We start from the raw sequence: 14,662 nt of genomic DNA, 5'->3' as shown, positions 1-14,662 counted from the left end.
TTTCAGTTTTTTGCTTTTATGAATAATGCTACAGTGAGCTTTCTTGTACTTACACATGTGCACAGATATTATTAACTTACAAGATAAATTTCTATATTTGGCAAGATATAAGAAGGAAAAAATGCTAATTGCCCCCCAGAGAGACTTAACAGTGTAGCTCCATAGTTCAAAAAAAGGGTGTGTTTGTGAGGAGATTACGCGTGAATACTTCCTGGTTGGTTTATTCATGCTTTGGTGGAATCCTGGTTTTTAGGAGGCTCTGTGGGGTTGTTGCATATTACATTCCTGCCTCTTCCCTCCCCCAGCTTTAGCTGTCTTGATTATAGCCTTGCCTGGGAAGTGTCCCCAGTGACCTGGGTTAGACATTAAGATCATGGGAATCTAAGATTTTCCCATGGCTTCCATCAGTTTTGTTCATAAGAACAGGAAGACTTCCTCCTTGCTACAGGGGAATTTTAACCATGGTCAGTCAAAACCAAAATCAGAGAGTGAAAAATTTAGGGTAGGGATAAAAAAGAACCATTTATTCAGGGCAAAAGACTATGGGGAATGGATCTACTTGGAAGTAAATCCAAACCTAACCTACTTTGTATGAAAATGGAGACCTTGACTACATTAATATTCTCTAATTCACAAGATGGGAGGGCAGAAGGATGTGGAAAGAGCACTGAAGTCTGGAACCTGGGTTCTAGATCTGGCTCTGCCTTTACATAACTGTGATATTGGGCAAGTCATTTAATTTCTCTTACCTTCAGCTTCCTCATTTAGGATGGGGATAATAATTACTGCTTTATAGGATTGTTGTGAGCATTGGAAATAGTACATATTTAATATTTCACGGCGCCTGCTATGGGGCAGTACTGCTCTGTCCTATAGGGCTGCTAAGAGTCGGAATCGACCTGACGGCATTGGGTTGTTTTTTTGGGTTTGGGCTGAGTAATGAGCATCCTCTGGTAGCTGTTACTACCATGATCATTAGTATTATTGTTGTGTGATCTTGGAAAATCTTTTTTGCTGTAATTAATCCTTATCTGTAAACTGAAAAAGTTAGTTAGGTGTCCTCTAATATACCTTCTAACTCAGAAATGCCATGTTTCTACACTAAGAGCTTCAATTGGGACATTGTTATAAAGGTGTCTATGGAATTCTGGCCACAGAGAGTTGATAGGAGAGAGCGTGGGATGATGACGTTCTCTGGTGTATTGATTGACATTCTTGTGTAAACTAAATATTTGTTACAACAAATGTTTCTGAGGCACTGTAAGGCCCAGAAGTACCACTGAGAGAAGTTGATGAAATGTTGGCCAGAGCAGTGAGCAGCAATGTGGATTGAATGTAACTAATCCCAAGATATATCTCTGAGTATTTTTTTTTTTAATAGATAGTGGAGGAGCCCTGGTTGCGCAGTGGTTAAGCTCTTGGCTGCTAACCGAAAGGTCGGTAGTTCAAACCCACCAGCCAGTCCATGGAGAAAGATAATTTACAACATTGGAAACCCTATGGGGCCATTCTGCTCTGTCCTATAGGGTCACTAGGAGTTGGAATTCACTCAATGGCAACGGTTTTGGTTTTTGTAGATAGTGAAGAAAATGAGCACTAAGAACTGTTAATGCCCAGAGCTGGCGAAGGCTAGGTGAACTGGCATACTACTCTGGTAATGTCAGTGAGTATTACTCCTCTGAGAAACATTTTCATAGTATGTATCAAGAGCTTTTGACCGAGCAATTCCACTTCTAAGAATTTATATGGAAATTTAGCTACAAGGGCGCTCTTCTCAGCAGTATCTTTAAAATGGTAATATTGGAAAAAGCCTAAAATAAGAAAATTAAGGTGTAACCATTAATTAATGATATGTGTATTTATTAATATGGAAAAATGCTTACAACACATAAAGCAGATTCAAAATGTTGTCAATGATCCCATTTTAAAAAGTAGAATAATGGTTTGTATATGTGAGGGAGAATAAGAAGTCTGGAAAAGTGTGGTATCATAGATTTTTTTTTTTATAAAAACTGGTAATCTGTTTTTTAAATGAGCATGTATAGTTAACTAATATATAAAATTGGATGGCTAGTGTTACAGTGGAGATAAAAGCAAAGCACTGTGACTTTGGAGAGACAACAATTATGCCTAATAGGTGGAAATTGGACAAGTGTTTATAGAGATTTGAATTGGGCTTTGAATGGTTAAAAGATTTTGATTGGTAGGTATAAATAGTTATAAAAGTTAATGGTGTGTTTCAGAAATTGGGTATTCAGGGCAGAGAGGGTTTTAATTGGGTAGGAGAGAGGCTAGAAATGAGGAAACAGTAGAATGGGAAAAATAATGAATATAAAATAGCATAGCGCGTGGCATATTGTAGGTACTCATTAAACTTTGCCTTTTTCTAGTTCCAAATACATGATCTTTATTCATCTCAAGAAGTGTCTCCCTCACCCAAAAAGCTAACTTTTAGTTTGATTTGACAAAGTAAGGCATATATTCCCTGTGATTTTCAAAATCGCAGATATGGTAGTAAAACCAGAGTAATTGCTAAGGAATCGGTACCTTAGATTAATATGCAGCCAAGTTTCTGAACCATTTCTTTCCTCAGAAGCTGACCTGTTGAGAAAAGTAATACGGATACTGGGAAAAACCTGTTCTTCTGCGCCAAGCAGGGGACAATGTCACAAGTCACCTCTTATTCCTTTGATGCACCCACGGACTACATCAATTTTACATCTTTGAATGATGAAGAAAATAATGAAAATGTGGATTCCTGGTTCGGTAAGTGTCTGCTTTCTCTGCCATTTATAGGGTTAGTGGCTTACTTTGTGCTGATGACATTTCAAAAATAGAAGTGTCTTCAAGAAAATGACTAAAGCATAAACTCCTTTCTGGACCAAGATATTTTCTCATCCGTGATATGATAGAAATAATTGAAATGTGTGTGTAGTATTTGGGGAATGGACTAGTAGTACAAATTAACGTTATTTTGCAATTAAGAATGACAAATATTTAAGCTTTAGGGACCTGGACAAATCCAGATGAAACCACGTTGAATGAAATTCCAGGACTCAGACATGTCCGTAGTGATGGCAGCTACATAAAAACTTCCTCTACTGTCGTTAGGCTTAGAATATAATATCACAACCAGGATATAGTCTTTGATAAAATCCACTCTTCTTATTCAGATTTCCCAGTTTTACCTGTGCTCGTTTTTGTGTGTTAAGTTCTATACAACTTTCTCACCTGTGTAGGTTTGTGTACCCACCACCAGTCAAGATATTGGAAGGTTCTAACATGACAAGGATGCCCTTTTATTACCACACTTACCTCCCTCTTACTACTTTTTCCCCATTCATTTTAAAATGGAGGCTTTGTGTTACTCAGAACCCAATCCCCAAACAGAGATAGGATTGTCTGGTGTTGGATCATTGATATGCTCAAACCCTGAAACGAGGCCAAGAAATAAGGATGTAGTTATGTTTTACTTCACTTTGGAATAATATGTGAGACCAATGATAATGTCAAGCTAGTAGTTGCTGGTGTCTCTTCGTTTTATTCTTTCTCAATGTCTCCCATCCTCCTTATTAAGAGAAATCAGTATGTGGTGGGGACAGAATGAGACCATTGCAACCCTGCTTACCACTTATGATGCGGTGTCTGAATGTGTTGGCACATGCCACTCTCTTGGAAAAGAACTTTAATGGTATCCAGTGGGGATCCTTAGAGGAGGGGTTTGTTGCAAATGGTAGAAACGGCTGGGTTGTCTGAGAAGCACTTTTTCTAAAATTTTCTTTAAAACAAAAAAATGGAAATATTAGTATTAACAATACAATTATATACAGTTTGGGAGGAAAAACCACATTTTTTTCAAAACTACCTTAGCAGTAGTATATTACTTTCTAATTGTCTTCCAAATAATTACATCTTTTTACACAGTTGCAATCAGAGTACACAGAGTAGTTATTGCTGGGCCTTCCTCCATTCCTGAAGCTCTATCTATTGGTAGGCTGTTGGTAGAGCAGATTTTTCACTGGTCTGCACTGACTTTTGGATACAGAAGAACCTGAGATAAAATTCCATGAGAAACCAGAAGAACTTGGTGGTTCCAGCATCTTAGGCTGGGTTTCCTAGACGAGCAAAACCAGTGATACATATATAGAGAGAGAGAGGGCGAGAAGGGTAGAGAGAGAGAGAGAAAGATTTATTTCAAGGAAATGGCTCTATATATTGGATGCAGGTGATACTCCCAAGGAAAATCCCCTTTCAACAGATTGGCTATTCACATCAGATCACGAAATGGAGGATGATTATATAATATCTGCCAAACCACTGAGAATCATGGCCTAGACAAGACCAGAGATACACTAGAAGGTCCTGGTTAGAACGGGAGAAAAATGTGGAACAAAACTCAGATTCATAAAAAAGACCAGACTTAACTGGACTGATAGAGACTAGAGGAATCCCTGAGACTGTCACCCTAAGATACGCTTTTAACCTGGAACTGAAGCCACTCCCGGAGGTCACCTTTCAGCCAAATACTAGATTGGGCTATAAAATAAACAATAATACCCATGAGAAATGTACACCTTTAAACAATCAACTGTATGAGACCAAAGGTCAATATTTACACAGAGGCAAAGATGAGCAGAAAGGAGGGACAGGGAAATTGGATAGATGGAAATGGGGCAGGCAGGGTGGAAAAGGTGAGAGTGCTAACACATTACAGGGATTGTAGCCAGTGTCACAGAACAATTTGTGTATGAATTGAGTGGGAATCTAATTTGCTGTGTAAACTTTAACCTAAAACACAATCAAATGTTTTAAAAAAATTACTTAAAGAGAACCTAGCTCTCTTCCACCCTTACACATCCTTCACTCCCTTCTCACCACCCCAGTTGAAGAAGAACGACTGTAAAACTGTAAGGTGTCCCTTGTAAGACGGACAGTTGCTGGTGGCACAGTTTAAGAGGAACATGATGTTTTTAGGTGGTAGGTAAGGCCAGTTCATGCTTGTATGGCCCTAAATGTGTATCAAGCAAAGATAAGGACTGACTATTCACAATGCAGAGTCTGCATTTTTCCTTTTCTATAACACATTGTTTGGTGTTGCCAGTATTGTGATAGTTCTCACAGCCTCTATCTCTGATGTATAATGTGTATCCATTTCCTTTCAATCACTAGAACTTTGCCTTGTTCATGTCAAATGAGTTGAAAGTCTAGTGGTCGGGGGCTTTAGGCCCCAATTTAAATGCATGGCACTGATTTGTTTCCTTGCTGATTGTTTGGACAATGACTTTTCACAGAGGAGAAGGCCAATTTGGAGAATATGTTTCCTGGGAAGAACGGAACAGGAGGTCCTTTTCAGGGTAAAACTCCTCTGAGAAAGGGTAATCGACAGCAAGCTATTGTCACGCCTCTGAGACCAGGTGAGAAAGAGCATCTTAGGAAAAATCTCCTTGGCAGAATGGTGGATCAGTGTATTAGGATCTTGAAAGATATGGAGAAATTATCTAAATGCTGTATCCTTTGGTTTATTATTGGTGAAATGGGCTAATTCATTTTCTGATGAATGTCAAACTGATAATATGCTATATACTTTTTTAAAAATTAATCTTTTGGAATTTAAGCTACCACACTATCTTACTGTGAGATACTTATTTCCTTTTTATGACAAAATTTAATGTAGCGTAACTTGGGTCAGCCTGGGAAACAAAATAGCAAGAGAGAGGAGTGTACTGCTTGCCTTTGTACAAGAATTTTTCCAGTCATGTATCTTATTTTAAAAGATGATTGACAGAGTATTGTTACTAAATCTGCAGAATATTTTCTATATGATCAGAACATAAGCATTCTTTAAAGGATCGTAAATCCCTTTTGAAAATAATTTAAAAAAATAACAACTTTCTTGAGACGTAATTTACATATCATACAATCCATGTATTTAAAGTCAATGGTTTTAGAAATGTCTGGGAGTTATTCTTATGGGTAAATCTGAAACTGGCCTCAGTCACACCATTAACTAGTCTATATCAGTGAAATGTCTGTATTTTCAGTGAACTTGTCTAGTTTGCAGAGTCTGAGCTGCTAGGCTGACTTTCGAATAGTTAATGAGTACAGGTAATATCTTTTGAATTTGGAATCTGCACAAGGACCTAGAATTTTTGTATCCATCTTTCTTGCACAGGGAGTTAGAACTATATGTGTGTTTCAGCAGACATGCTTGGAAACTGTCTGTGGCCTGAGTGCTTTATCTTTAGAAGAATTTCATTACTTCATTAGACTGGCAGATTTGTTGTTTCTGTGATGGTCTTTATGCCTTTCTTGAAGTGAAAAGGCATGTAATGTTACCTCGTTTGTTTGGACTGTTTTGTGTACACTAACTTGTATCATCAAACAGAGCAGCAAGCCCCAGAGCTTACTCACTGGGGCCATCAGTGACAAAGACCATGCACACTACTTATATGCATGTCCCTTAGCCTCCTCAGAGTTTTCGTATTCTTTCTTACTGTACATTCTCACCTCTCTGTTAATGCTGTTCTGTCTGTTTAGAATTCCGTTAATTGGACAGAAAATTCAAGGTCCAGCTCAAATATCCTTTTTGTCTGTAATGGCCTCTCTTTATCTGTGTTTTCAAAGCTCTGTTCATACCTCTATTTAAATTTCAATTTCCCATTGTGTTGCTAGTATATAGAAATACAATTTTTGTATATTGTCTTGTATGCTGCAATCTTCTAAACTCACTTATTTTAGTAGCGTTTTTTATACATTCCATCAGATTTCTACATAAATGATTGTGTCATCTGCAAATACTCCTTTTTGTTTCTTTTTCATGCATATTGCACTGGCTAGGACCTCTGTGATGTTGAATGGTAGTGAGGAGAGTAGACATCCTTGCCTTCGTTCCTGATCTTAGGGCAAAAGCATTCAGGCTTTCACCATTATGTATGATGTTAACTGTAGGTTTTCCATAGATGCCCTTTATCAGGTTTAGGATGTTCTATTCCTGTTTCGCTGGTCATTTTCATCAGCAAGGGGTGGGTGTTGAATTTTGTCAAATGTTTTTCCCACATTTATTAAGATAGTCATAAGATTTTTTTTTTTCAGTCTGTTAATATGGTAAATTATACTGATTTTTTCATTGTTAAGTCAACCTTGCATTTCTGGGATGAACCCCAATTGGTCATGATGTATTTTTCTTTTTATATATTGTTAGATTCAGTTTGCTAAATATTTGTTAAGAACTTTTGCATCTATATTAATGAGGGCTGTTGGTCTGTAGTTTTCTTGTGATATCTTTTTGTGTGTATGTGATAAAATGTAACATCATTCACCATTTAATCATTTTTTAGAGTATAGTTCAGTGACATTAGTTACATTTGCAGTGTTGTAACTATCACCACTATCCATTTCTAAAACTTTTTCATCACCCCAAACAGAAACTCAGTACCCATGAAGCAGTAACTCCCCATAGTGGCACAGTGGTTAAGATCTTAGCTGCTAACCAAAAGGTTGCCAATTGAATCCACCAGCTGCTCCTTGCGAACCCTATGGGGCGGTCACACTCTGTCCTACAGGGTCCCTGTGAGTCAGAATTGACTCGATGGCAAGGTTTTGTTGTTGCTGTTGTTCAGCCCCTGGTAACTGCTAACCAACTTTGTCTCTATGCATTTGTCTGTTCTAGATGCTTCGCATAAGTGGGGTCATAGTTGTTTGGCTGTGGTATCCGGGTAATGCTGGCCTCATAGAATGAATTGTAAAGTATTCCCTTCTCTTCAGTTTTATTGAAGAATTTGTGTAGAGTTGATACTATGTCTTCCTTAAATGTTTGTTAGAATTCACTAGGGAAGCCATCTGGGTCTGAAATTTTCTTTGTAGGAAGCTTTTTAACTATCAGTTTTACTTTAATAAATATAGGGCTACTTAGATCATCTTTCTTTTATTTATTTTTATCTGTTTCTTCTTGAGGGAGGTTTGGTCATTTGTCTTTCACATGATTTGCCCATTTCATCTAAGTTGTTGAATTTATAGGCAAAATGTTGTTCATAATATTCCCTAATTTTTTAATACCTGTAGGTTCTGTGGTAATGTCACCTATCTCATTCTTGATATTGGTAATTTGTATCTTCCTTTTTTTCCTTGGATCAATTTTGCTAGGGATTTATCAGTGTTATTGATCTAAAAGAACAAGCTTTTGGTTTCATTGATTCCCCCGCCCACCCCCCACCCCTGTTGTTTCTCTGCATTGCACTGATGTCCATTCTGATCTTTATTATATCCTTTCTTCTACTTACTTTGGAATTAATATGCTTTTTTTTTCTTCGTTTCTTAAAGTGCCAGATGAAGTCATTGAGTTGAGATCTCTCTTCTTTTCTACTGTGCGTGTTCAGTGCTGTATATTTCCCCCAAGTCCTCCTTCAGTAGCATCCCACAGTTGTTAATGCCGAGTTCTCATTTTCATTTCATTCCATTCGTAATACTTTGTTTTTTTCTTTTGATATCTTCTTTGACTCGTGTGTTATTTAGATAGCTGCTATTGAGTCGATTCCAACTCATGACAATCCTGTGTACAACAGAAGAAAATGCTGCCCAATCCTGCCTTGTCCTCACAATTATTGGCGTGTTTGAGCCCATCCCGTGGCTGTTGTGCTAGCCCGTCTCACTGAGGTCTCCCTTGCCCTTGCTGGCCCTCTTTTCACCAAACATGATGTCCTCTGGTGATCATTCTCTGAAATCTACTTTCATACCTACTTTGTTCTTTTGAATAGCGTTAGCATAGTGTATCTTTTTTCCATCTTTCTACTTTTAACATAATTGTGTCATTATATTTCAAGTGTATTTTTTTGTAGGCAGCATATAGTTGGGTCTTGCCTTTTTATCCAGTAAACAATCTTTGCCTCTTAATGGGACAAATGCCTCTAATTTAGCCTTGACACAACATACTACCATTTTTTTGTTTCTGTGCCTTATTTTCTGCTAAAAATAATAATAATAATAATAATAATAATAATAATAATAATAATAATCCGTCTCCTTGAGGATTGTTGTCTGGGATGAATAATAGAGGAAATGTGTTTTATCAGCCTGTCTTTTCTTTCCTGTCATCTGTTGCAGTCTTCTCCTTTTATCAAGGCTCAGTTCATATCCTGTGCCATCAGATGCTATGTCTTCCATGAAGCCTTTACTTGATTGCTCATTTCTCGGTGTTCTCATAGCACTTTGTTTCTGTTTCATTAAAAATGTTAATGAAAGTAACACATGACCATGGTAACATCAGAATACTAAGAGTTTATGATAAAATATTTCCTTTCTCTTCCTAGTTCCTTTCCTCAAATACTACATCTTTTAAATGTTACTATTTAAATTATACTGGTGGTTACGTCCATAATGCTTGATAATACGATTATATCAGTAGTATTTACATTATGGTAATTGTGGTATATATTATTCAATGCCAGGCCTGTTAGTGTGATACAGCTGCATTCTTTCTTGATTCTCCTTAGTTCCATTGTCACAACTCCTGGGTCCCACTTAGATGACTCTGACATCAAGATCCAGGTGGATTCTCTAGTCTTTAAACATTATCAGTTACTTAAATTTTGCCACATCAGTTTAACTTGCTTCATATTTGGACAGTGACCTGTGGAAGTTACTGTTGCCTTTTTTGGGAGGGCATTATTTTTCTTAATATCTTCAGTGGTTTCCAAGCTCTAAACCACTTTTCTCAGAGACCTCCCTCTGAGTTTTTCATCCTCTAACTTCAGTCTGGACTGATTTTCTTCTCTTGGCTTACTGCATAAATATCACTCTGGGAGTTCCCTTTGCTGTCTTGTTTTCTGGATCTGTCTTCTTTGTTGATATAGTCCATCATTTTGTAGGAGTACATCCTCAAGGAACTTCGTAAGATCAGGTGCGAGATAAGACAACTTTGAGTCCTCACTTGTCTCCAAATGTCATCGTTTCACCTTCATATGTAATTGACCGTTAGAGTTAATATGGAGCCCTGGTGACACAGTGGTTTAAGAGCTCATCTGCTAACCAAAAGGTCAACAGTTCGAATCTGCCAGCCACTTCTTAGAAACCATATCGGGCAGTTCTACTCTGTCCTATAAAGTTGCTATGAGTCGGAATCAACTCGACAGCAGTGGGTTTGGTTTTGAGTTAATATAGAATTACATATTAAAAATAATTTTTCTTCAGTGCTTTGAAGGCATCGTTCCTTTCTTTTCTATTATTCATTATTGCTGTTGAATCCAGTGCTTATCTGATTCTCCCTACTTCTTAGGTAATCACTTTTTCTCTGTGGAAGCTTTCAGAATTTTAACTTTATTGGTGTTCTGAAATGACATGAAAATCAGTTTGGGATGTTTCTTCTGTGGTGTGTTTTGGGAGACTTTTTTCCTGAAGTGGTGCCTTAGGCTGGCAAGAGGCTGGCAAATAGGCAGGGCCCTAGATACTTCATTTCTGCTTCAACAAAATTACCTTTAATAGATGGGGTTTCTGTATAAGATTTCACTGGGGCTAAGGGTTCCTTTGCTTAAGAGGGGTTCTGTGTGTGTATTTATGTGTGTGTGTGTTTGCACTACCTACCTATAAACACACACACATATGCATATATATATATGCATACACATACGTGTGTGTGTTTATAAAATATATGGGGCTATAAAGGAGTCCTGATGGCATGATGGTTAAGCTCTGGGCCGCTAATTGGAAGGTCAGTGGTTTGAATCCACCAACTGCTCTGCAGGAGAAAGATGTGGCAGTCTGCTTCTGTGAAGATTTATAGCCTTGGAAATCCTATGGGGCAGTTCTACTCTGTCTTACAGAGTCACTTTGAGTCAGAGTCGACTTAATGGCAAGGAGTTTTTTTTGGTGTACGTGTGTAGGTCCCTAGGCGGAGCAGTTTACGCTTGACTGCTAACATAAAGGTTGAAGGTTTCAACCCACCTATTTTTTTTTAGTGGTACTGTGGAAGAAAAGGCTTGGCAATCTGCTTCCATTAAGATTGCAGTCAAGAAAACCTTATGGAGCAGTTCTCCTCTGTAACACATGGGGTTTGCTATGAGTTGGAATTGACTCAACTGCAGCTAACAACAACAACAGATACACATGTATATATGTATATATAATTTTCAATTTAGAATTCTGTATTAAATCATATATATGTCTCTCATCACAACTCATTTCTTTAGATTTTGAGTGCTAATTTGTTTTTGGTCTTCTGCAGTTGAAAACACTTATTACAAAGAGGCAGAAAAAGAAAATCAGTTGGAACAATCCATTCCATCAAATGCTTGCTCTTCCCTGGAAGTAGGGGGGAACACATCAAAAAATACTCCAGCCTATCCTCAGAGGTAAGACTTGTTTCAGGGCTGAAAAACGGTGTTTATAATAATAATGTTGAGTGAATAATTACTGGACAGAGCAGCTGTTCTATGTCCCATACTGCATTAGACTGTTCATGTTACCTTATTTAATCTTTTTTAACAATTTATTGGTGTAGATAATATGCTTAATTTATAGATAAGAGACCAGAGGTACTAAATTTATTTGCCCAAGGCAAGTTTATCTCAGAGCCAGAATTGAAACTCTGATTATTCCAGGGCCCTTCCATGGTTGCAATTTTACATTTCTTTGTATGGATATTTAATTTATTTTCCCTGTTACTAGGTTTAAATAAACCTCATAAGAGCAAATACGATATATCTTCAGGGCCTAATAGTGCCAGGCAGGAGCAGAAGATGAATAAATTATATCAGGAATGAATGGATAGGTTAAGCTGCAGTCTTGGCCCTAATGGCCTCAGAATATCTAGGGACTCTAACGTTTTTGAATGTTGCATTTTGCATCAACAAAATGGTAACAAAAAGACAGTGTTTGGGACTGCATCCCACTTTGGAGAGTGGCGTCTGGGGTCTTAAATGCTAGCAAGCGGCCATCAAGGATGCATCAATTGGTCTCAACCCACCTGGAACAAAGGAGAATGAAGAACATCAAAGATACAAGGTAATTATGAGCCCAGGAGGCAGAAAGGGCCACATAAAGCAGAGACTACAGTAGCCTGAGACCAGAAGAACTAGATGGTGCCCAGTGACAACCGATGACTGTCCTGACAAGGAACACAACGAAGAACCCCTGAGGGAGCAGTGGGATGCAGACCCCAAATTCTCGTAAAAAGACCAGACTTAATGGTCTGTCTGAGACTGGAAGGACCCCAGAGGTCATGGTCCCCAGACCTTCTGTTAGCCCAAGACAGGAACCATTCCCAAAGCTGACTCTTCAGACAGAGATTAGACTGGACTTACGGGATAGACAATGATACTGGTGAAGAATGAGCTTCTTGGATCGAGTAGACTGATGAGAATATGTTGGCATCTCCTATCTGAAGGGGAGGTGAGAGGGTAGAGAGGGTCAGAAGGTGGCAGAATGGACACGAAAAGAGAGAGTGGAGGGAAGGAGTGTGCTGTCTCATTAGGGGGAGAGCAATTGGGAGTATATATTAAGGTGTTTATAAATTTTTGTATGAGGGTCCAACTTGATTTATAAACTTTCACTTAAAGCACAATAAAAATTACCCAAAAAAAGAGTGTTTGGGAGCTGTCAATCTTAATATTGTTGTTGTTAGGTGCCGTCCAGTTGGTTTGGACTCATAGCGACCCTGTGCACAACAGAGTGAAACACTGCCCCGTCCTGAGCCATCCTTACAATCGTTGTTATTCTTGAGCTCGTTGTTGCAGCCACTGTGTCAGTCCACCTCGTTGAGGGTCTTCCTCTTTTCTGCTGACCCTGTACTCTGCCGAGCATGATGTCCTTCTCAGGGACTGATCCCTCTTGACAACATGTCCAAAGTATGTAAGATGCAGTCTCGCCATCCTTGCCTCTAAGGAGCATGCTGGCTGTACTTCTTCTAAGACAGATTTGCTCATTCTTTTGGCAGTCCATGGTGTATTCAATATTCTTTGCCAACACCACAATTCAAAGGCATCAATTCTTGTTTGGTCTTCCTTATTCATTGTCCAGCTTTCACCTGCGTATGATGTGATTGAAAATACCATGGCTTGGGTCAGGCGCACCTTAGTCTTCAGGGTGACATCTTTGCTCTTCAACACTTTGAAGAGGTCCTTTGTAGCAGATTTACCCAATGCAATGCATCTTTTGATTTCTTGACTGCTGCTTCCATGGCTGTTGATTGTGGCTCCAAGTGAAATGAAATCCTTGACAACTTCAATCTTTTCTCCGTTTATCATGATGTTGCTCTTGGTCCATTTGTGAGGATTTTTGTTTTCTTTATGTTGAGGTGCAATCCATACTGAAGGCTGTGGTCTTTGATCTTCATTAGTAAGTGCTTCAGGTCCTCTTCACTTTCAGCAAGCAAGGTTGCATCATCTGCATAATGCAGGTTGTTAGTGAATCTTCCTCCAATCCCGATGCCCTGTTCTTAATCGTATAGTCCAGCTTCTGGTATTATTTGCTCAGCATACAGATTGAATAGGTATGGTGAAAGAATACAACCCTGACGCACACCTTTCCTGACTTTAAACCAATCAGTATCCCCTTGTTCTGTCCGAACAATGGCCTCTTGATCCATGTAAAGGTTCCTCATGAGCACAATTAAGTGTTCTGGAATTCCCATTCTTCACAGTGTTATCCATAGTTTGTTATGATCCACACAGTCTAATGCCTTTGCATAGTCCATAAAACACAGGTAAACATCCTTCTGGTATTCTCTGCTTTCAGCCAGGATTCATCTGACATCAGCAATGATATCCCTGGTTCCACATCCTCTCCTGAAACCAGCCTGAATTTCTGGCAGTTCCCTGTCGATACACTGCTGCAGCCGTTTTTGAATGATCTTCAGCAAGATTTTGCTTGCGTGTGATATTAATGATATTGTTCTGTAATTTCCACATTTGGTTGCTTCACTTTACTTGGGAATCGGCATAAATATGGATCTCTTCCAGTCAGTTGGCCAGGAAGCTCTCTTCCATATTTCTTGGCATAGACGAGTGAGCACCTCCAGCACTGCATCTGTTTGTTGAAACATCTCAATTGATATTCCATCAATTCCTGCAGCCTTGTTTTTCGCCAATGCCTTCAGAGCAGCTTGGACTTCTTCCTTCAGTACCATCGGTTCCTGATCATATGCCACCTCTTAAAACGGTTGAGCATCGACTAATTCTTTTTGGTATAATGACTCTGTGTATTCCTTCCATCTTCTTTTGATGCTTCCTGCATCGTTAAATATTTTCCCCATGGAATCCTTCACTATTGCTACTCGAGGCTTGAATTTTTTTCTTCAGTTCTTTCAGCTTGAGAAACGCCGAGCATGTTCTTCCCTTTTGGTTTTCCATCTCCAGCTCTTTGCATATGCCTTTATAATACTTTATCTTCTCGAGCTGCACTTTGAAATCTTCTGTTCAGTTCTTTCACTTCATCAATTTTTCCTTTTGCTTTAGCTGCTTGACGTTCGAGAGCAAGTTTCAGAGTCTCCTGTGACATCCATCTTGGTCTTTTCTTTCTTTCCTGTCTTTTCAATGATCTCTTGCTTTCCTCATGTATGATGTCCTTGATGTCATTCCGCAACTTGTCCAGTCATCAGTGTTCAGTGCATGAAATCTATTCTTCAGATTGTCTTTAAATTCAAGTGGGATATACTCAAGGTCATATTTTGGCT

General features: G+C 38.7%; 1 protein-coding gene across 3 annotated transcripts in view; it reads left to right on the top strand.

Moving 5' to 3' along the window:
- Positions 1 to 14,662, top strand: part of TPX2 (TPX2 microtubule nucleation factor) — a 59,432-nt gene that overhangs the window by 12,229 nt on the left and 32,541 nt on the right. For all 3 annotated transcript variants that reach the window (XM_049869772.1, XM_049869773.1, XM_049869775.1), the window contains exons 2-4: positions 2,594 to 2,766; positions 5,292 to 5,414; positions 11,216 to 11,342. In XM_049869772.1, the coding sequence (XP_049725729.1) occupies positions 2,664 to 2,766; positions 5,292 to 5,414; positions 11,216 to 11,342 (353 nt within the window). In that variant the 5' untranslated portion in view covers positions 2,594 to 2,663. The remainder of the gene's footprint in view (positions 1 to 2,593; positions 2,767 to 5,291; positions 5,415 to 11,215; positions 11,343 to 14,662) is intronic.

The sequence above is a fragment of the Elephas maximus genome, chromosome 25 (assembly GCF_024166365.1).
Source record: "Elephas maximus indicus isolate mEleMax1 chromosome 25, mEleMax1 primary haplotype, whole genome shotgun sequence".
NCBI classification, from domain to species: Eukaryota; Metazoa; Chordata; class Mammalia; order Proboscidea; family Elephantidae; genus Elephas; species Elephas maximus.
The sequence above is the reverse complement of the archived record's forward strand: the minus strand, read 5'-3'. Positions and strand labels throughout refer to the sequence as shown.